Consider the following 22513-nt stretch of genomic DNA (forward strand, 5'->3'; position numbering starts at 1 on the left):
GTAGCAGCTGAGCAGGCGCTGGAGCCGCGGGATGCTAGGGGTCCAGAGGGGACGGAAGTGGCAGCTCGTGAGCGCTTCATGGTTCCCACGCCCACTGGTTACACAGTAGGGTACGGGGCTGCGATCACGTACAGGTGGAATTCCAGCGAGTTACAGAAGCGGGTTTTTAAAAAAACACTGGCGAACACTTGACGTTACTGAAAACAGAAATTGAGAGCCAAGGGGCCTCCTCCTGGGTTTAAGGGGCCCTGGCAGCCGTGGCTGCCCAGGGTGGGCTGGCAGTTTGTGAAGGCAAGGCAGTGTGGCCCCAGCCCTACAGAGCCCACCTCCGCCAGGCCCCAGGGAGTGTCAACTAATCGCCACATCACCCCAGATGCACTTGGTGTCTGTCTGAATTCTTGACAGTCAAGGAGCTTTGGAGGTACAGACGAGGCCCACGTCAGGCACGTGACTGGCAGGCAAGGAAGGGAATTTGGACAGTGACACCCCTTAGGTTTCCCTGGAGTAAGGCCACCCTGGTCTGTGGCCTTTCGTGTCTACTTGTTTACAGCCCCCGGCCCTGGGAGTTGTCAGCAGTGATAGCTGACAAAGCACAGCGAGGACATTCAAGGGCTAGTCAGAAAAACGTCTGTGACTGTAGCTGCCGTAGGATGAAGAAAAGATTTTGTAGGAAGATAAAATCTAGAAGTCACTTTTTAAAGGCGACACAGAGGTTGGTGTGAAGAAAGCCGAGTTCTTCCACGTGTTAAGAGCTGACCCCACTTTCAAACACCTTCTAACGCTCTCCCAGCCCTCCTTCTAAGCCAGGCTTTCCAGGGCACCCCGCCCGGCCCCAGGCTCCCCGTGAGGCTTATCGGGTCTGCTCCACGGGCATCACGCATCTCCAGGCGACGGACACGCGAACAAACACTTCTCTAAATTATCGATCGTGACTTCTTTTCTCGTGAAGCAATATTAAATCTAGAACCTAGCATTCCAGTGTCTCACTCTTCCTCTCTCGGGGCGGGCGGAGTCATGAGCAGACAAAGCACGGACGTCCAGGAAGAGGCCCCTTGTCCACGCAAGCCCACGCAGCTGACAGAAACATCCCAGCCCTCGGGCCAAGGCTGAGAGTGAAGCACACGCATTCGCTGCACGGAGTACGTCTCCTCCGTGTGGTGCTGAGAGAGTCTGCAGGTCCGCGGGCCGGGTTCGCCTCTGTCTGAAGGTCAAGGTCTCTGACAATGTTGACAGCTCTGAACGGCAGGAAAACGACCCAGTCTGGCACACAAGTTACACGGCCTAGGCACCTAACTTGGAGTCAGTCTCGAAATCTGTCTAACAAACAGCTCCGCAGGGGAGGCTGGGACTGCGGGGGTTCCTGCCAGACACCCCTCAGTCACGGAGAATGAGGCTCCCAAGGAAACGGCAGCCTCTGGTCGGCAACAGCCTCTAAAAGCCCAAACCCTCTGGGGCAAAGTTATATCCACAACCCCGCGTGTTGTGAATCATCAGCTCAACCTCAACCTCCGATTTCTGAGGTTAAAACGACAGAGGTGGTGTCTCTTCGGGGCGTCTCTTCCTGACGGCATCAACCGCCTGCATATTCACAGCAGCATGTTAAAGCTGAAGAAACAAACTGAGTCTAAAAACTATCACACACTTCATATTCGCTAAAAACTGTGGCTGAGGCCAACAGGTCTCTAGCTCTGTCCAAGTGGACACCCCAAATCCTGCAGTTGTTCAGCCTTGAGACTTCAGAACAGTTAGGTGGTTCCTGGTGATCAAGGACGATGTCAGAGCATCGAAAGGAAAAGGTGACAAGGTTCGAACTCAGAGACACATTTAAGACATCACTGAACAGCTAGAGATTTTTGCCAGTGAAATGGGGAAAAAAGAAAAGCTACGCGAACAGCTGGCGGAACTTCCAGGTGGAGTAAATGTCCCGAAGACGGTTGCCACTCGTGATACAGTCGCAGATGCGGTCCCACCGCACGAGACGCCGCTGACGACACCATTTTCAGAGGTGGCCGCATGGCTTGGATGCTCACAGTCAAGCCCGGGGCTCACCGAGCTTCTTAGATCTATTTACCATTTTCATCAAATTTGGAAAATATCTCTTTAAATATCTGTCATGTGCCCCTTCTCTTTGGGAGATTCCAATGACATATATACAAAGACACCAGGAATTGTCCCACAGCTCAGGGACGCTCTGTTCATTTGCTCAAAATTATTTTTTCTCTGTGTTTCATTTGGACATTTCCTGTGGCAGTGTCCTCAAGGTCGGTGACACTTTCTTCTGCAAAGTCTGATTTGTGTTATTCCCATTCAGCAGGTTTTCCACCTCAGACAATGTAGTTTTCATCTCTAGAAGTCCGATTTCAGGCTCTTATACACCTCGCATGCCTCTTTTTTGAACATGAGGGATGCAGTTATAATAACTATTTGTAACAGCTTAATAACTGCTAATTCTAACATTGAATTGTTATTCTCTGGGACAATTTCATTCAACTGTTTTCTCTTGGTTGTGGGTGAATTTTCCTGTTGCTTTGCGTGTCTGGTGACTTTCCAGGCATTGTGACTCTCACTTTGTTGGGTGCTGGATATTTCGGTATTTCTACAAACCTTTTCGAGCTTTGTTCTCAGAAACAGTCTGGTCTTTCAGATCTTGCTTTTAAGATCCATCAGGCAGAACGGGAGCCATGCTCAGCCCACGGCGAGCTGTGTGCCACCACCACAGTGGGCCCCTCTACAGGCTCCGCCTGCTGCCCGTGACGCCGGGCTGTCCCGGGCTGGCTGGAGTGAGCAGGCCCCGTGCTCGGCCCCGTGCATGTCAGGCACCATTCGTTCCTGTCGTTTGGCTGGTCCCCTCCCCAGCCTCTGGGGACTCTGTCTCTCATATCAGTCTATGCCTAGGGGCGCCTCCATGGGTCCCCCGTGCTCTTTCTGACAGCTCTGTCCTGCACGCCGATGGCTTCAGTCTCCCGGCCTCTTGGCTTCATCTCTTCAACTCCAGGAGCCGGCCCGGCAGCCCTCCCTGAACAGTGACTGGGACACCTCAGGGCGGTCAGCTGGGCCAGCTGTGGGACTCACCTCACTTGCTTCATGTGTCCTCATAAATCATTGTCCTTTGTTGCCTAAAGCCCAGGATCTTAAAATCCCCGTTTTATGTGTAGTTGCCCATTTGGGGGGTTGTTTCAGGTGTGAGAGTAAATCCAGTCCCTGTCACCCCACCGTGGACAGAAGCAGAAGGACCCATCAGTTTCGAAATGTGGATATGTGTAGAATCTCAAGCCACCCTAGGGTAAGAATGTCGCCTACCTTATTAATGTGTCATCATCCACAATGACTAACCACGCTATCTTGTCATGGCTGAGATTCAAAAATCTCTCCAAAATGGCAAATGTCTTTCCACAATGACCTAAGAAAAGCGAGAAGAAAACGTACGATGTATTATTTTCTTTAAAATCCATTGAACTCATTTTAAAACATTTTTGTGAGTTCTAAAGTTTTACAAGTAGAAGCTTACATGCACCTGCAATGTACCTTAATAGTCTGAAATTTGGGCAATTAGCCTTTTCTAATGTTTGCAGACGTAGTGAACCGGGGAAGGTTTAGAGATGGCGAAGCCTGAGCCATTCACGTCACACGTGACGAAATGCAGGTGTAGAGAGGGGAAGGGATTGCGCCAGGTCACACAGCTCATCTGAAGCAGAGACGGGACCTGCACCTGAGCTCCAGGCAGACGGGAAAGTTGTAAGCCTCAGGGAAATCACAAAGCCTAACAGTTCTAAAAACTGTTAGAATCCCACGCATCACAATCATAGAGAAACGATGATGCAGTCGTGGAGTGCTACACCTTCATTCACCCATTTTGTAAGTATCCGCTGTTAAGTTATAACATGCCAGAGGCAGTGGCACATTATACGCACTAAAGGCGCATGGCTGACCACGTCCGCCACGGCTCACGGCCAGCGGATGCATGTGGACGCTTTCATGGCGGGGCCAAGAGAAGAATAAAGTGGGAGGACTCCAGTTGATAAAGAGAAACACGCCCCTCGTTTCAACAGAGTATCTGGTGACACAATAGAGAGCGAACTAATATTAACTAATTAATATTAAGCCACTCAGTTTGACCTTTAGTTTTGTTATTCTTGATCTCTTTCTGTATTTTTAACCATTACGGCATGTATTTTTGAAAACCATCTCAAGTTCCTTTTGGAATAAAGGAGACTATAATTATGAGCAATAACAAGGTCAGGCTAAATGTAAATTAAGAAACCAAATGAGGGATGCGTAATTCAATAAACGATTACTAAAGCCAATCTAAATTGAAGTCTACAAAGCAAAATTAACTAAAAAAGAAAAAAGAAGAAGAAGAAAATTCATCTAAAACTATTTTTTCGAAACAGCGACAGACTCAGTACCTGATTCTGTGTCACACTTTATAATCAAGGAATCTCGGGTGACATTACCACAAAACAACCAAGATAAGTGACTCTGCAGACTAGACAGTCAACTAACTCACCGTTGCTTTATTCATTAAAGGTTCTGGGGAATCAGAAACAACCGTTTCAAGACACTGGATAATAATTAAGATGAGCGAAGAGCCTCTGAAGGCGTGCTGTAAAAACTCCTACTTTCATTCGTTGGAATTAAAATCTCGCTTTCAGTTAGGAAGCCTGCGCGTGCTTCCAACAACTTACTACTTAAAACGTTAACAAATCTGACCACATGCACACGTATGCAAAGGAGCTTACACGACACCTAGCCAGTGTGGCATGTGGCTGAGTGTCTTTCAGAGGTGCACACAAAATGAGCTAGGCCATGCGTTCCCTGGGGACAGAAACAGTCACCTGCACTCCTGCCTCCCTGGCATGTGACAGGGCCGGCACGCAGCCATTGGGTGACGATCCTGTCAAATGAGGGGACGCTTCCTGTGGGAAGACGGTAAGTTGGCACCGAGCACGGGCTGGGCCCACGGCACGTGCTGAAGGCGTTGGAGCTGCCATGCTCAATTGTGCCGGCGCGGGCCACTAAAACCCACAGCCTCGCCTCCACTCGGACGCAGCTCTCGAGCCGAAGTAACCGGTCCACGCTGGTGGGTAAAGATGTTCAGAAGCAGGGAAGGAATAAAGGATGGTACCTATAAACATCTGACTTTACTCCTCGTTGCACTTACGGTACGTACAGGATGGACATGCCGAGTGAGAGGGGTGGGAATGAAGGACTCACCTCTGTCTGTGTTGGGGACCCCCAGGTCCACTGTGGGAATGGAACTGTCTGCGTGGTCGCTGTAATACTCAATGTGACTTGCCTGACCCGCCCACGTCTGCTTTACGATGGGGACTGAAAAAATGAGAGAGGTGACAGTCACTGGCACAGTACAGAGAAGCTCGGGGTCTCAAAGGGGCAGCGTAAGCACCTGTAAAGAAGGAGAACAATTACCTGTTCTTCGTCAGGTGTCCAAGCCTTAGGGCTGGCTTTCCCCCCTGGGAAATGCCAAGGCACGGGAATAAAACCCTCTTTTTGAGGCATTTGCAAGACGCTCCAAAGCCAAGACTCTCCCTTCCTGGTGATAAATTCACGTGCTTCCATATAATGAGAAATGTTCTGATTATACTGATTGTGTTTAATCAGCACATAATCAACAGGCTGATTATACTGTTGCATTTAAATTAAGTTCAACTAATTTCCCTTTTCTCAATAGGCTCCATTTAAAATTCACAACTGGAATTTTAAAATGCCTTTTGGTGGTGAGGAATATAATTCCTTCCAAAAATTGGAATATTCTGTGTATTTCTGACTGAGATGCAAATGTGTCTCCCCTACCGTGTGGGCAGGGGCAGCTTCTCAGATGACACTGTCCCCACCCAGATTGCAACCCAACCCTGGGAAGGGCGTGACCCCACAGCACATGTGATGACTGGCACCACTGTTACACTTTTGAAAAATGTGAAAGAAATGAGCTCTTGAGAACCACTGTAGATTTTAAACCTCTACTGTTAACAGATAAATCGTTTTAATACAATAGACACGAACAATGGAAAGCTTTCCTGGTTTCCTGTTTCCAGGTGAGATGTTCAAAGGTGGAGTTGTACACCCACCTGCAGAATCTGCCCGCCCACCTGCAGAATCTGCCCGCCCACCTGCAGAATCTGCCCGCCCACCTGCAGAATCTGCCCGCCCACCTGCAGAATCTGCCCGCCCACCTGCAGAATCTGCCTGATCGCTAGTTGATATTAATTCACTTGACCGACCATCCGAGTAATTATTTTCTTCTCTACTTTTTGAGTTACTGTCTGTGCATCTCTAAATTTTAAAGAGAAGGAAGTGTTTCTGCTGTTGTTTTAATAGAAAGGTCACCTGTCTAGATTTTATACCCTGTTCAGAATCTCAGTTCCAATGAATCGACTCTTCAGAACAATATTTTGAAACTTTATCAGGTCATTTATCTTTTCCTTTGTCCCAGCCCAAATAAAAATAAATTATATGCAAAAACTGCCTGTGCAAGGCCAAATTTGTGTTTAGCTCTATAAGTCAACAAACTCAGAGGCAAACTCCGAGACGGCTCTTATATAAAATACAGGAGTGCGCCATCTTATAGTCTGTTATTCACCCGCTTTTAAGAAAGAAAAAGACCGATGAATTTTGGATATTTGCTATAATAATCTCTACATTACCTATTCTAACCCACTAAATATTATTTTTATACATTCAAATATAATTTTTCTACAGTCATAAAAAGGCAGATATAAAGATCTCTCTATGTCAAAACAGACACAGATGCAGGAAATAATGCCAAGGTTGCTAGGGGAGAAACACTCACAACTTACTACTTCTAGATTCCAATGCGACAAAAATCTTCACCTTGTTTTCCATAACAGCAGGTTAAGGCTTGATTTTCAGCCAGGGTTGATTCTAAATTACTTAACACTTTTAAAACATCAGTCCGTTTTATGAGCATTGTTTGAATTCTAAATTGAATTCATTCTATTATTTATAAAATATTTTATATTGTGTTGAAGCACTGCACTCCTAAAGGTTAACGTGATCTAGCATCTATCTCGCTTTCAATAAAGAGAAGCATGCTTCCTACCACATAATAAAATAGTGAATGCCTCTTTCAAGGTTTGCCGCAAGATAACTTATAATTGGAGCAAAGTAAAAACTGGACTATAAAAAAAAAGCCTACTGCACAGAAGGCAAATCTTCCATGCGGCTTGGCAGACTCAACACAGGTAAATTAACCTGCAAACTCTGATTACAGATGAACTTGACACTGGAACACTGTACAACAACTACCACACAATCGAATGCGAACGACTTGGTTTTAAGGAATCTGCTCTTTTTGACAGATGGACCTGTCGTCTCCGTTTGCAAGTCAGTGACCACAGAATCAAACCCTGGCGTTCGTCTGGTCTCAGGAGAGGGTCAGACGCACCCGCGGGATTCCTGATTTTAGGGAGGGGGCGGAGCACACGTCAGCCTGTAAAGGGCCAAATGCTACTTATCAGATGTTAAGTTTATAAGACATCGAGGAGGTCACAGCATCGCTGTGACAGGAGGACGATGGGCCTTGGAGCCAGGAAGCCCCAGCCGCCCTGCTCCACAGACCACGGCCGCGTGAGCCAATGGTGTCCCACTCCAAACTCAGCTTTCTCTATAACGTCAAGAGAAAACAGTGATGGTCACATCACCAGAATTGTCAACGCGAAACTAGGTGACAGCATGTATGCGAAAAACACCAGAAAAAGCAAAAAAGGCAGCAGTGGGAAGCAGTTGCTAGGGCTTACTGGATAATTCTTTGTACCAGCTGGTAGCTTTGGACGAGACTGTCACAGGGAGGGCGGAGCCCAGGGGCCAGGAACGCAACCTGACTATTTTAGGTAAACATACAGGTTTAGAGGTAACGCACTTTTGAGATATTGCTTATCAAAACCAGATTTTAGTTGATGTCAGTGTCTTAGAGAAACCTTTTAATTCCAAAATATAATATTCTTTCATTTGGAAAATATGTTTCCCTTTAAAATATAATTTGTAAGTATTACATTATCACATAAATCATATAAATGAATTTCTCCTATAGCTCCAATCCCACGAAAATGACAACTGGTTAGACATTTCTCCTATGTAAATATCACACTCTCGGTGAAATCGACAGTCTTTCCATGGGGATAAAAAAAAAACATTAAATATCTGCTAAAATTAGAAAATGCAAAAGACTGTCTAATTTGCAACTTCAGAAAAGTGCTCTTGAAATAAGGTGAAAGGAGAAATTATGTCTGTATATATTTAGAATAGGCTTTTTTTTTTAACGTCATTACCATAATTTAGAATTCTGTAGTGACACCAAAAACTTGAATAAAAACAATATCTATCTGCCTGCCTTTCAGGATTTCCTGAAGAAGGGACCACTGCTAAGATACCTTCTTCCTTTTCTCTTATATATCTACTCACGAGCAAAAACAAATCTTTATTTAAAAGTTCCAGTGTGTGCATTTGAAGCAGATGTGAAAAGCATCCTTTCTTGTCATTCTGTCACCTTGAAACCCCTTCTCATAATTCTCATGCAGTTCGGAGACTGAGTGTGGACATAATAAGACACTGTTTTGCAAAATGGATTGTTATTCACATATTGTCTCCGGATTGCAACAGCTGAGTGTTTAAAACACTGCTTTTAACGGTATTTAGAAGGGCTTGGACCACCCAGGTTTAGTATAAAAGTGTCCTTTCTAACGGACGTTGGTGGCTGAAGCAGTATGATGAGGAATATCGATTAAATAACGGCTTTCACTTCGACAATAGACGTATCGTTATCCTCTTCCTGAGTTTATATCTGGTTTGTCCTTTTTTAAAAGACAGTATGGATTTTAGAAGTTCAGTAAAAATGAATAACCCAAAACATACTTCTATCGCCATGAAATTTCTTGCATGTTTTCACTGCGACAAATATATCCTCCTTTTTCACTGGATTTCCCTAAAAAACAAGGAAAAATATACGCACGTGTGAGTCCATATTACTGTAACTTCGGACCTGCGTTAGATCTCGCAGGCCCGAGAGGTCAAGGGCACCAGCGTCAGGGACGTCAGACCTGGTTCCAGGAGGAAGTTTGAGGGGAAGGGGCAGTGCGGTTGAGCTGACAACGCAGCCTCTGCCGTCAGCCGATGGACCTGATCCCAGCCCAGCCGTTCCCACCCTGTGTCACCTGGACACGTCCCCTCTCTTTCTGCACTTGTCTGCCGTTTAAAAAGCGGGAGGATGACTGCCGGCGAGGCTGCTTCTATCACGGCTACTTATTAAGTGCGTCACAGGTGCCACTGAGTGTGACCTTCCCTTTTCCAGCTGGAGAAGATTTGGCAAAGGGCGAGAACTGAGGGGTGTCTCGGTGTGAATGGGAGGGTACCCGCTTTTGTGGGCCCGGCCAACGCTGATGTTTCAATGTTCTTAGGGCTCCATCACTGTCTACCCAAGTTGGGGACAGTCACCTCTGACACCCGGAGCTGGCTGCAGCCCAAGCTGACCGCGTGGACGAAGCGGGCACGGAGAGGGACCTGGGGCACCCACCCCGAAGCCCCGGGCTGCAGCGTGGGGGTCACAACCCTTTTGTTATCTGTCTGTGCCTTTCATAAAATGCAGCCCTGACCGCTACATTGCTTGGAACTGGTTCACAGTGACATCTAAGCGCAGCTTGGTATGTCACTCAGGGCATTAGGAAGCCCCCCACCGAGAGCCCCTCCAAAAGCGATAAAGAGCGAGAGAAACACCCAGAAGACGGGTTTTCCCTCAGGCACTGAGCACACAATCCAGATTCTCCCCACTGCCAGAGTGTACGTATGCGTGCATTTGTGCATGTGTCACGCGTGCGTGTATGTGCGTGTGCATGTGTGTGTGCAAATGTGCCTGTGTGTGCATGTGAGTGTGCATGTTTGCATATGCCTGCGTGTGCATGCATGTGCATGTGTGCCTGTATGTGTGCATGCCATGTGTGTGCCTATGTGTGCATGAGTGGGCATGTGTGTTTGCATATGTGTGTGTGATGTGCATGCATGTGTAAAGTGTGAGTATGACCATCCTGCACTTGAAATAGTAATCTATGTGTGCATGTGTATGTGAATGCGTGTGTAAATGTGTGTGCATGCATTTGCATATGCATGTGTGCATGCGTGTATGCATACATTCATCTTTGAAAATGCGATACACAGACTTCTGTGTGACTGACTCGGGAATAAGTGCCAACATGTGAGGGTGGTGAGTAGATTCTCCCATCCGAGGAGGAACAGTCACAGCCCCGTGGGGGTCAAGGGTCTGCCACGAGGAGTAAGTTCACTCTGACCGCTGTGGACAGTCCCAGGTGAGATCAAAGCGAGGTCGCCAGCTGAGAAGGAGACGGGACAGGCTTGAGGCGGCGGCTTGGGTGTCACAGGGAAGGTGTGACATCGCCCTTCTGGGGGATGGCGCAGAGATTCCGAGGGGCACAGGCTGCACCGTCAACAAGAGACGATGCCGGACTCGGAAGCGCTGCAGCCAGCGCTGTCAAAGGCCGTGGAGGCTGCGGTCCGCTCCGCACGGCCCAGCCGCTCGCCCTGTGCGTTGCTGCCCCTCTGTCCTATGCACGGCGGTGACGACGGGCTCACCTCCCGGGGCTGAGATCAGTCCAGACGCGACACACGATCTTACCTGGCTCGCACAGCAAACGCTGACTCTCTCTCAGCATGAGATGTGCTGGGACAGTATGTGCACGGTGGGCGTGTTCTACTTCGGGGTGCAAGGGAGCTTTCTCCCGGTACTTACGCAAAGGGGCAGGGAAGAGTGGCCCGTGGTGGCGCAGCGGGCGTCCACGCTGTCTGTACACAACTCTGGCACTGGAGTGAGGGCAGGCCCGTCCCCTTTGTCCCAGATGTAGAGGGCGATCTGTCAGGTGACAGGATACTGGCGGTGAGTGGATGGACTCGACCAGCCCCGCGAGTGTGCGAGGGTGTGACGCGTCAGGGAAGAGGGCCACGCGGTCTACGGAGGACTGAGGTCGGACCGTGTCTGTCTGTCGCTATTCAGTGGGCTTCCTGACTTTCAGAAGCCGTAACTCCACGTGGACCCATCTGTCCTTCATCAACAACAGACGATTAACTACGAATCGACATCTGACCTCCGGAAGCCTCCCCGTTGTTCTAAGCAACGGCAGGGAACCTGTGTTAGGGACTCAAACGTCACAGAGGAAGACGAGTGAAACATCACCGTGGCCCTGGTGTCCTGCAGCACGGCGATGACCATCCTGACTGCAAACATCTAGAAGGTTGGAACAAGATCTTTAAAATCATTGTACACCGATTGCTAAGTTGGCACAAAGGCGTGGCACCTGTGGGGACAAAGATGCAAGTGTAAGGACCCGGGACGAGGGCGGTGTCCCCAGTGGGCTTCGGCGGAGCCCTGGGGATGCTGAGCCTCCGACGGGTTAGGAGGACGTAGCCCCTGACCCCCAGCTGGCAGTGCCTGACAACGTCCGCGCAGAAGGCTGGGACTCCCAGCCAGGTGGAGGGGAAAATCATCTCCGAATTCCCCCTGGGGTTTGGTGACCAGAAGCCAGGCCTCCCCAACTGTGCCACCTGTATAGTCCGAACACCTCCAACAGAGGGGCTTACAGCGGCCCCACGTCAGTACAACCTCTGGCCGCAAAAGCAGGTGCAAGTCCTTACCCAGGACTCAGAGCCTCACGGCAGGACTCAGAAGAGTCGAGACAAAACGCCAAAGGCGCAGGAGCACTCAGTGAAAAACACCAGAGCGCGAAGAAGCGAGGGGACGAGCAAGCCCAGGGGACACGGCCTCATCGGCCCCAAACACTCGGGTGCTGGAATTACTGAACACGGACTATCGAATTACCCTGTTTCATACATCTTTACAAAGAAACAAAAGACTTTAAAACACGAGCAAAAAATTTTTAAAGATTATACGAAACAGGAAAGAAGCAAATTTGAAAAAGAAATGACCAGAACTTCTAGAAATGAAAAACATCATCATTAAAATGAAAATGAAAACATACTATTTAAAACGAAAAACGATGGTGAGGATAAAACGCTATAGTACACACAAGCTGAATAAAATATCAGGGAAAAGATGAAGCCCCCAAATTATCGAAAATGTAGCACGGCAAGACGAAAAACGTAAAAGAAAATTTCAGACTGGTAGCAGCATGTAAATTCCAGAAGGACATAAGAGAGAACGGGGACGAGAAAATAGTGGAAAAGACGATGGCTGACAATTTCCAAAAATTGCTTCAGGACCCTATTACAGAAAGAGCCAGAGAGTCCTAAGCAGGATTAGAAAAAAGAGTCTACGGTCTAGACATCTCACGGTGAAAACGCAGGACGCCAAAGACACAACCGTAAAACAGAGAGAAAGGGCACGTTACCTACAAGGGAGCCACCTCCACCACGCTGGCCTCCCAGCTCCTCGGCCACGGCAGAAGCCAGCACGGCACATAACACCACCGAGAGACCGAGGGGCTGGCAGCCCACAGCTATACACACAGCGCAACTAACTGTCAAGGACAAAGCTGAGATAAACGCTTTTAAAGAAAAAACTGAGAATCTACCACCTCACTAAAGTAAATGCTAAAGCATGTGCTTTAGGAACAATGAACATGATCCAAGTCAAAAGGTCTTAGAGGCAAGATGGAATAGTGAGCAAAGATGTGGGCAAATTCGTGGTTAAGCTAACACAAACGTTAAATGCATAAAATAATGACAATATTTAAGTTGCAGGGTAAAAAAAAAAAAAGACAACAAAACTACTGGACAACAAGAGCTAAATTATTGAGACAGAGTTAAATTATTCCAAGGCCCTTGAATTTTTAGGACACTGATTAATTAGCCATTTTTAGTTCCGAATGCATGTTAAAATATTGAAAATAACCAATACGTACAGACCTAAAGATTGAACCTCTGAAATAGCAGAGGAGGAAAAAATGGAATAAAGAAAAAAAAAAAAAATCTAAAAACAAAGTTTTAAGAAGAAAAAAAATGGGGGAAAAAGGATAACATAAAGTATTTCATACAACTATATTAGTAATCATAATCGATGTAAATGTAAATCTGCCATCTGGTTTAAAGATAAAGACTGTCCGAGTGGGACAGATAAACGAGCAGTGTCCTCTTAAATGAGACACACCCTTAAAGGTGAGACCGCAAAAGAGTGAAAGAAAAAGATGAAAAAGTTATGAAAAACCCTGAAAGAAGCCAGGATAGAAATATTCATGGCAACCAAACGAACTAAGGCGAAGAGATGAAGACAGTTCACGAACAGGTAACGATTCCACACGCACGCCTCGAAGGTGCATCGTCTTACAGTGCAAAAAGCAAAGGGGTTGGTGCCACACGAGACGGTGTCAAACCCACCATTCCGATGGAAGATTTTCACATCCCTCCCTAAGCAAATGTACGTCCAGCAGATGAAAGGAAAGGGTGAGGGAGGGACTCTATAAAGCACAATATTAATTGTTCTTTAATCGATTAACCTATTAGATTCAATGTTTTCTTTAATAGCCCCCATATCAGAGCATATACATCTTTTTCCCCATTTATGAAAAGTAAACGTGACCTAAGCCATGTAACCCCCAAAATATTTCAAATTATTGTGACATAGACCACAATAATTCTACGCTAGGAATCAGTGACAACACGACGACAACACACACAAATATACTGGCTCACAAGGAAAAATGTATTTGTACAGTGAGTCACGGTCAGTCTACGGCCATGCCACCCTGAACATGCCTGATCCCGTCTGATCGCGGAAGCTAAGCAGGATCGGGCCTGGTTAGTGCTTGGATGGGAGACCACCTACGAAGACCAGGTGCTGTAGGCGTAAAAATAAAAATACAAATAAAAAGAGTGAGTCACAGTCAAAACACAGTTTAAAAGCCTCCACCCTAGAGAAACCCTTGCAGGTGAGCATCATGACACGCATCCAAAATGCGCACAGAAGCAGTGACTGTACCAACAAAACCGAGCAAATAACCAGTAGCCACCCAGAAGCCCATTTCAGGAGAAATGGCTGCAGGAAGTGAAAATAAGTCCACGAGATTTCAGATCGGAGCGGCATTCACGGTGCGGTTTATACGGAGCCCAGACGATGCAGAACTGCATAACATACTATTCAGAGATACGGGCATCTGCTGTCAAATACGAGAAAAGGGACAGAGAGAATTCAGGAAACCGTTTACTCCGGTGAGAATGAAGGGGACCCGCCTGGGAGAGCCACTGAAGTAGCCTCACAGCGACCGGCGGTGACTGCATCACATTCTGCCCTGTCTTTACTCCTTTCGTATATGGTAAAAACAGTCCATTGTGCGTACTCAGCATTTAACGGGTCCCCCAACCTGGGATCTCAACTGGAGCGACTTTTACCTACAGATGTCCAGGCAGACCCTGGCTCTCAGCGAGCCACTTTCCTTTGTGTGGAAGAGAAGACTGATTTTTTCACACGGGTGTTTCTCCTCAACTGAGCCACCTCCTCATTTAGAAACAGTCGAGGAGTGAGCGTCTGGCAGGTGGCCTTTGCTCCCAGCAGGCTGCCAGCGTGGACCTGTCAACACGGACCCCAGCGTCCTGAGACAGATTCCTGCAGGCTGAAAGGCAGGTCTGCTTTAGGCATGTGACATGCCCATCACAAAAGGCCTTCTTAGTGATGACCAGAAACAGTTAGCGATGGGACGCCTGCCACCTGCCCCCACGACAATTGGTCACAGACATCCCCTAAGTGCCAGGAGTGCTGGGGGTCCAGACTGGCATGCCACGCTGCCTGCTTGGGACCAACTGGCTCAGCTGTGCCCCAAGGGTCCCCACAGAGACATGGCGAAGGCCTCGCGTACAACCAGGTACCAAACAAGGCCACAGGCACTTTTAGTGACATTTTTGCACCTTTTTACAAATCTACCTCTGGACCCATCCCCTAGCTTTAAAAGCAAACTCAAGAATCACAAGATGCAGAATTGTCCAATGCTCCTTCTCACTCACATGACCAAAAGAGTTTGGAAGGGAAAGGGCCTGACTGACGCCATGGACCCTGAAGATGCACGGGGCGGGGGACGCACTGTTAGGGGGGCACCGGCCGCCTGTCATGCCGGAAGACGTGAACTTCTGGCCACTAAGACTTTTAACTGACGTACCTCATGTTTTAAGTCTATTGTAAAATCAGACTTCAGGGCCTCTCTCTTCAACCGCTTGGTGAGCCTGGAAAACAAAATCGGAAGGTTTTTCTCAAACCAGAAGCAGCATCAAACGAGAAGGACACATTCTTGGGATTTCACGTTTGAAAACAGGCAAAAGTACAAACTTTAAAATAAAAATAAGAGTTTAATTCCCTTGAGGCAGAGGACTGTGCAAATGCAATTATGTGTTGACCAGGATATGAATACAAGGCTTGTTGTAAACGCTGCAGTCACTGTTGTCGCAGCTGACAAATAACGTGAAATATAACAAATACAGTACAATACAACGCAAGACAGTACATCAAATGCCGTTTTTTAAAAAGCCATGAAGTTTGTTGACTCCTGATAATCCTTACACAAAATAACGTCAGAGAAAGAAAAAGGACAAGCACAAAAGCTTGTATGACAGAGAAACAAACCTGCTACTTGTCACTCTCCTTTCAATGACCCGAATGAGAGTGGAGTTTGGGGGGAGAGAGTGTCTGGTTTCAAGGAAGAATAAGTTCCCTTCCACATCATTTTCTGGCTTGAAGCCTTTTCAGTGGCCTCATCGCAGTGCAGAACCGGGCTCCAGAGCCCCAGGCCTGATGGCCCTGTCCCCCTGCGTGTCCCCAGCCCCTCGGCACCGCCTGCCACCTGCAGAGCCCACTCCCGGCACTCGCCACCCCATCACCCCATACCCCTGCACCCAGCCTTCACTCGGCAAACTCTCCTCAGGACCAAACTCAAGGGCGCCTTCCCCGTGAGACCTTTCCCGACCTGCCCGCCAGAATAGATGGGAACTTTCTTTGCTCCCAAAGAGGAGCGCAGCCCCGTTTGCTTTGTCACGTGATTACAACGTGCCGTGTGCGCATCCTTCTCCGTGTTGTCACCACGGTCCACTGTGCCCGGCCCAATGAGCACGCAGCGAGCGGCCTGCACAGGGGGCGGCGCGGTCCCTGAGCCAGGTAGAACGGCGCGCTCGCCAGGCCACGCGGCCCGGTGTCATTACAGGGCTGGAGCCCAGGCCATCGGTTTCAGTTACAGACCTGCTAATTAATACATGTAGTGACTATGAAGAAATAATAGTGATTGAAAAAGTAGTGGTGAGTTTCAAAAATCTTTACTGAGTTTTTAGCCAGGTCGAGCCATAAAGATTTCTTTAAAAACTTCCTTCTTATGGGAGGAAAGATAAAGAAGGAGGGAACAGGTTGTAACTGACGTTTAGGTGTAAAGCACTCGTCGCAGGGTCGATAGGAAGGCAGCTCGCAGGCAGGAAGGAGCCCCGAGAACGCTGTCGCGCCTGCGCTCGGGGTCCGCGCGCAGATGTGTGAGTCAGCGGGTGAGGGCGCAGGATGAGACCCCGTTCCCGGGTGCACCCCGATCCACTCCGAGCACAGACCCGGCCAGGTTCCACTCCTCCGGAGCCCGGTTTTGTAACTACACCAGATGGAGGCAGCTTTGGGATCTGGACTCATGCTAAGCGCCTCCAAAATCTGATCAGATGACACTTAGACCGCAAAGGCAGAGAAGGGCTCTCCCGGGCTTACTGCCACCGGCAAGGGACCCAGAGCCGGGAGCACAGTCCGATGGCAGCGACATCACGGCGACATGGCCACGCCCCGCGCGCCCCTTCTGCGGAGCCGGAGACCATCCCCCGTTTTCAGGTCGGTCTCTCTCTCGCTCCCGTCCTGGGAATTTTCCTTTGGGGTAAACCTTGGCGGGGAGCAGTGGACACCATGGGTGGCGTGTCTTGAAGACGGACGATGACCGATTCGGGGACAAATAAATGTGCCGGCATATCGAGGGGCTGCATCTCGCAGCCCGTGGAGTGATGGTTACCTCGGAGTCACGAACTCTATGCGGATGCCCCACGCAACCCCCCCCAAGCCTTAGTCGGCCACCTGGCAGATGTGCGGGGCGCCCCCGCCCCGAAAGCCTGGGGCGGGGCCCAGCTTCCAGCCACTCACCAGCACGGGGGTTTTTTAAACGCTAATTTCAGCTCCGACCTCGCCAAAACAGTCAAGGCCAGACATTTCAATTGCTTAGATAAAACGCTTCCTCGTTAGATATTCAGTTCCTGCCACATGGAGTATGACACCTGACATTCAGCGCTCCTATCCCAGAGGGCTAAGCCATAATGCGACGGGGTCTCCGAGGCCTGCCGCAGACGGGGTCTTGGGGGGGGGTCCCTGCCACACGGGTCTCAAGGCCTGCAGCAAGGGTCTTTTTGGGGAGGGACTGTCCACACGGGGTCTCCGGGATCTGTCACACGTCTTGGGGGGTCCCCGCCAGACAGGGTCTTTGTGGGGCTGTTGCCTGCACGGGGTCTCCGGGGCCTGGCCACAGACGTGGGGTCTTTTGGGCGGGGGAGGGGGCTGCCTTCCAGCACGTGGTCGGGGTCTGGTTGGGGGGGTTCCCACGCGATCGGGTTCTCCGCCGCCGGGTCTGCCGCGACCGGGTGGGGGGGCGCGGGTAGGGCTGCCGCTTGCTCTTTAGCCCTGGGGGAAGGAGGCACTTCCTGTGAACGTCACAGGAAGGTGACACCGCACTGTCCCTCTCTCAAGGGGCTCAGGTGGCGCTCCAGGGACAGGGAGAGAAGCGGACTGATGGGGAGCGTGCGACGCCGAGTCAGGGGAGCCACGGGACCCCCCCGCCCACACACACACACACAGGCGGCGCCCACACAGGTCCGCGCCGCGAGGCCAGGTGCGGGTGAGCGCGGCCGCACAAGGGGACGCTGCGGCCACCAGGGCCCGAAGGGACAGGGATGGAGCTCACAGCTCCTCAGGAGTCCAGGCTAAACAAAGGTGGCCGAGCAGGCCGCAGACACCAGGCTGGACGCTGGGGAGAGTCGTGGGGGCGCCTGGTCTCCGAGCGACAGCAGGCACTGGTCCCCAGATTCACACCACAGAAACGGTGGTCCCGGGGCTACGGCCTCCGCCACCATCAGGAAGCCACTGTCTCAGCCCCTAAATGACTCACCTCTATCGTGACCTTTCAAGCCAAGTGGACCCCACGCGTGTCTGCATCCACGCACAGCTCGGTCCCCCGAAAGGACCTCCAGGGCGCCTGCCTCGCGGAGCCTCACGCGCTGTCCCCCCGCAGCGAGAGGCGACACGGCAGGGGTTGGTGTGGATCCGGGGGCCACACCGTAAGGAACTTGCGACTGTCCAGGGCAGTTTCGGTGGCCACCAATGGGTGACGAGGCACCTGCCGCGTCTACACCTACAACCGGCTACTTGTCTTCAGGACTGAAACCCCAAAGACAGCGTACGTAACTAAGAAACAACAGACACCCTCTCATCTCTGAAGACATAAAGCCACGCTGCTTTAGCAAATTCCCGTCCCCCGAAGAACAAAAACACAATAATTAACCAAAAGTATGCAGATCGAGGGGCCGTTTAATCATCTTCATTTTCACATCCAAAAAAGCATCACTGCAAATACACTCACGAACGGCTGGGCCCGCATATCCACGGCGCCTGCCGAGAGCCGTCCCTTCCGCCTGGCCCACGATCTGACACGTGTGCCCACGCACGTGGCTCGTCACTCGCTCCCAACCCCAGGCATGTCACTGATTCATTTTTCTAACTGGCGATCAAGTCACAGCTGTCGCTAACCAGGTGCGTTCACAGCAGTAGGGAGAGCTCTCAGAGCATTCCCGTGCCCTCCCTTGGTTTTGAGGTTTGTTATTCACCTTGTTTTGCAAGGACTGAGCATGAGTCTGGGGGGACTGGCAGGTGACCGAGCAGAAGCTGGAACCTCCAGGTCCCCCCCCTCTACCACACACTGCCTCCAGCTGAAAACCCACTTGAGGGCGGTCCATTACAATAACGCTCAGCAAAATGAAAGCTGATCTACAGGCCAAAAAAAAAACTAAAAAATTCTTACTTGTTTACAAGTGGAAGACTTAGGGCCCAGCCAGCAGCAAAGTCTGGATATTTAAAAACTGAAGGATTTTCAGAAAAGGCGTAATGGTGAATTATTGTAGATTCTTCATCATGTAATGCTTTTCCTAAAAACCATTCCTGTTAAATAAAGATACAAAATGTCATTTTCTTAAAAAGCCATTTCATATAAGACCCAAAACAATCATATCATTTAAATATTTAAATTTTCTAGATGATAATTAGCTGAGATTACATATTTTTTAAATTTTTAACAAAAATATAATTCATATTCATGATAATGAACAGAGCATAATCTTGGTCTATAAAGAGAGTAATTCAATATCATATCAGGATGAACAAAAATGTTCGTCGTCATTACACCATAAATATATAAAAGTGGTACTTTATAGAGTATTCCCTATTGAAATACTATTAAGGCAAAGAAAGTTTTCCTTCCTGCCCACTGGGGTTTGCTAAGAATTTGAAAAATTCCTTCCAGAATCTGTGCCTATTTTATTCATTCATTCATTTGTTCATTCAAGTAACATTTATTACTAGTGATTATCAGTGTTTAACATTTATCCCACACCAGGCAGTTGACAACAGAACATGAAAGACAGTGGACAACACGTTTACAGTGACAGAAGACAGTCTCTGCCAGGTGAAAATGGGACATCTAGTGAATCAAGATGGGAAACCCTGGATGTTTCTGAGCAGGTGAATGGCTGTGATCTGAACGAGAGAGAGCCTAGATCATTAGGGTGGCAAGAAACCAGGAGACCAGTTAGGAGGCTCTACTGATGGTCAAGGCAAAAGACGACAGCAGGCTGGACCTCGGGGGCGGTACTCAATCTGGAGAGAAGATGAACGTGTTTCTGGAGGCTGGCTCAGCTGCCAACGTGGGTGGGGTCGATGGAAAAAGGAATCGGTCACGAGTCCTAGGACTTTTGCGTGAGCACCTGGATGGATGGTGACACCAAGCCTGAGACGGGGAAGACGGCAGATGGAAGGGTTTAAAGGCCTATCAAGAGTTCAGTGCTGAATGCTGAACTTGAGGTCCCTGTTAGACAGATACGTGGAGGTGTTAAGCAGGTGCTTTGATACAGGAGGAGGGAGCGCATGGCTCGTCCCCTCTCAGGTCCTTCACGCACTGCTCAAATGTGACCTATCAGCGAGCTGTTCCCCGAACACCCCACGGAGAATGGGAAGCCCGCTCCCCCATCTACCCCTTATCGCCCGCATTCTGCTTTCTCTTCTCTGTAGTACATATGGCCACCTGACACATTATCTGCAGTGTGGCTTACAGCTTACCTCCCTTGCAACAGCAATGCCCCCTACTCGTGGGCAGTGGTGTGGTCCATTCTGTACCCTCTCAACCTTCAGAATACCTAACGTACTGGGTGCTCACCAGTGTTGGTTAAATGAGGGAGCTTTAAAAAGGAGCCACCCGTAAGAAAGATACTAAAACACACAATTTAAATCCAGCACCGTAAGTCCTAAAAGTTCGACATACTTTCTCTCTTATCCAGCCGTCACCACCTCCGTCCCTATTCCCCATCAGAAAACAAAAGTGGAAAGGATGCAGTACCCTTTCTTAAGAGCCTCCTTCTGCTTGTGTCCCCCACACAGCCAGAGTCTCAGTCACCACTGGGCAAGGGGAATGGCCCTGGGACACTCAACATCCTTTTTTAAATCAATAATATAGCACTTTATCAAACTCCTAAACATTAACCAGTAAGAAAACCATCACATTTAACATAACATGTCGATACCGCTTATTGAAAGAAATAAACATTTCGGTGAATTTTAGCGCCTTCTTTACTAATATTCACTGTTATAATTGCCTGTTCCACACATAAGTTTATCCCAAACACGTTTTTATGTTTTAACTCCTAACGGCAGTGTTCGGCTATCATCTAGTATAAAAAAGTGCTTTTCAATATTTTTGTCGTGTACTATGTTGTAAACTAAGAGGGAGATTAATACAGAATCTGTGAAAATCCTTAATGATTTTCTTAATGGCTTCATAATGAAGACAATTATTATCAAGATAAAGTGTAACAGAATAACCCAGACGGGGTTCTGCTAGGACCTGAGAATGACTCTTTACCAGTACCGGGGTTTCACCTCTGGTAAAAACAGAAAAAGTCTAGACATTTCGGCAAATGCACACTCGTATTAAAAGCATACAGTGGGGAAAAAAAAGACTTCATCAAGATATGGAAATTTCTAGAAATCACCTAAAGAGGCAGTTTAACAAAGATTCATTACTTTAATAAAGATTAACATTTTCCATTTAAAATAGTGTTTAAAAGCATAAATTTGCATTGGTAAGAATGACAGATATTAAAGGGAAAGAATCAAACCAAATAACTGATGCTCGAACACACTATTATTACATCCTACTGCTTTTATGTAGTTTGTGCCACTATCAAAGCCAGGTATTTGTTTAATTTTTTTTTCTAAAATTTCAAACAGCAGCGGGGAACAAACCACACCGGTTTGACCGAACTTCAACATTACGGAATTTTTATTCCCAAATGCTAGTTTCGGAAAGAGAAAGCATCTTAGGTTTCTTTGTCACATGGCAGAGTTCAGAAAAAGGGGGAACATCTCATTTTGCCTGTTCTTGCTTTTCATGAACTTGCTTTGAACTTTTGAATTCATCATTCCAATTTCCATTAAAATGCAGAGTGAGTCACCACCCTCTGTACAGAACCAGAGTGACAGGTAATAGAAAAATAATCTCCAGGTGAAATGAACACTAGGAGGAGAGTAAAACTCCTACATCCTCAAGATTTGGGAGTTTTTCCCAAGTCAAAGGGAAACATAAAAGCCTAACAAATGTTTTACATAAACCATGGCAAAAAATACATAGATGCTGGTTAGCATCATCTGAAAAGATGGGATGAGGCACGGTCATAATTCTTCTCTACTTTGAAGGAATTATTTTTTTAACCTAACAAGTCTCCCATTCAGTTTTATCTGTGTCTTCCCAGAAAGGACCCATCGTGCTTGTTCCAAGTTTAAAGCACCCTGTAAAGCGATCGGGGTAAAACCCGAGCTTCTCCAAGAGAACAGAAAAGGTGGCTCTACTCTCGCAGCAGCCCCCACTCCCCCGGCAGCCCCCTAGCTTCCTGAGGTGCTGACCCCAAGCCCAGCTGTGAGGCTGTCATTACACGGTTCTTCAGTTGCCCACGAATATTTTATCGACCACCTACTACGTGTTCGACACGCTCATCAGATTTAGAGATAAACAAGATCCAGTGGCTCCATCATATCTGCACAAAATAAAATTTGAAAATACGAAAGTAGCTGTGAGTCTCCAGGCCTCCTCAGATAGTGCTCCCTCTGCTTAGAACACTCTTTCTCGTCTGTTAACTCCTACTCATCCTACAAGACTCGGAGTAAATACCACTTCCGTTCCTGACCGTCCCACATTACATCTGATGCCCG

The 22513-nt window shown here is 48.3% G+C and overlaps 1 protein-coding gene and 1 pseudogene across 6 annotated transcripts in view; one reads left to right on the forward strand and one right to left on the reverse strand.

The window, feature by feature from the left end:
- Positions 1–22513, reverse strand: part of B3GLCT (beta 3-glucosyltransferase) — a 64814-nt gene that overhangs the window by 7780 nt on the left and 34521 nt on the right. For 4 of the 6 annotated variants that reach the window (XM_039861712.1, XM_039861640.1, XM_039861743.1 and 1 more), the window contains 6 exons: positions 19059–19195; positions 15144–15207; positions 10775–10894; positions 8890–8959; positions 5215–5328; positions 3301–3400 (listed from right to left, as the gene is read on the reverse strand). In XM_039861712.1, coding sequence (XP_039717646.1) covers positions 3301–3400; positions 5215–5328; positions 8890–8959; positions 10775–10894; positions 15144–15207; positions 19059–19195 — 605 coding nt within the window. Of the gene's footprint in view, positions 1–151; positions 198–1475; positions 1579–3300; positions 3401–5214; positions 5329–8889; positions 8960–10774; positions 10895–15143; positions 15208–19058; positions 19196–22513 lie in introns of those variants that run through there. The other 2 variants (XM_039861880.1, XM_039861813.1) reach the window with 2 other exon arrangements.
- Positions 13722–13840, forward strand: LOC120603148 (uncharacterized; annotated as a pseudogene).

The sequence above is a fragment of the Pteropus medius genome, unplaced genomic scaffold, assembly GCF_902729225.1.
Source record: "Pteropus medius unplaced genomic scaffold, Ma_sr-lr_union100, whole genome shotgun sequence".
Classification (NCBI taxonomy): domain Eukaryota; kingdom Metazoa; phylum Chordata; class Mammalia; order Chiroptera; family Pteropodidae; genus Pteropus; species Pteropus medius.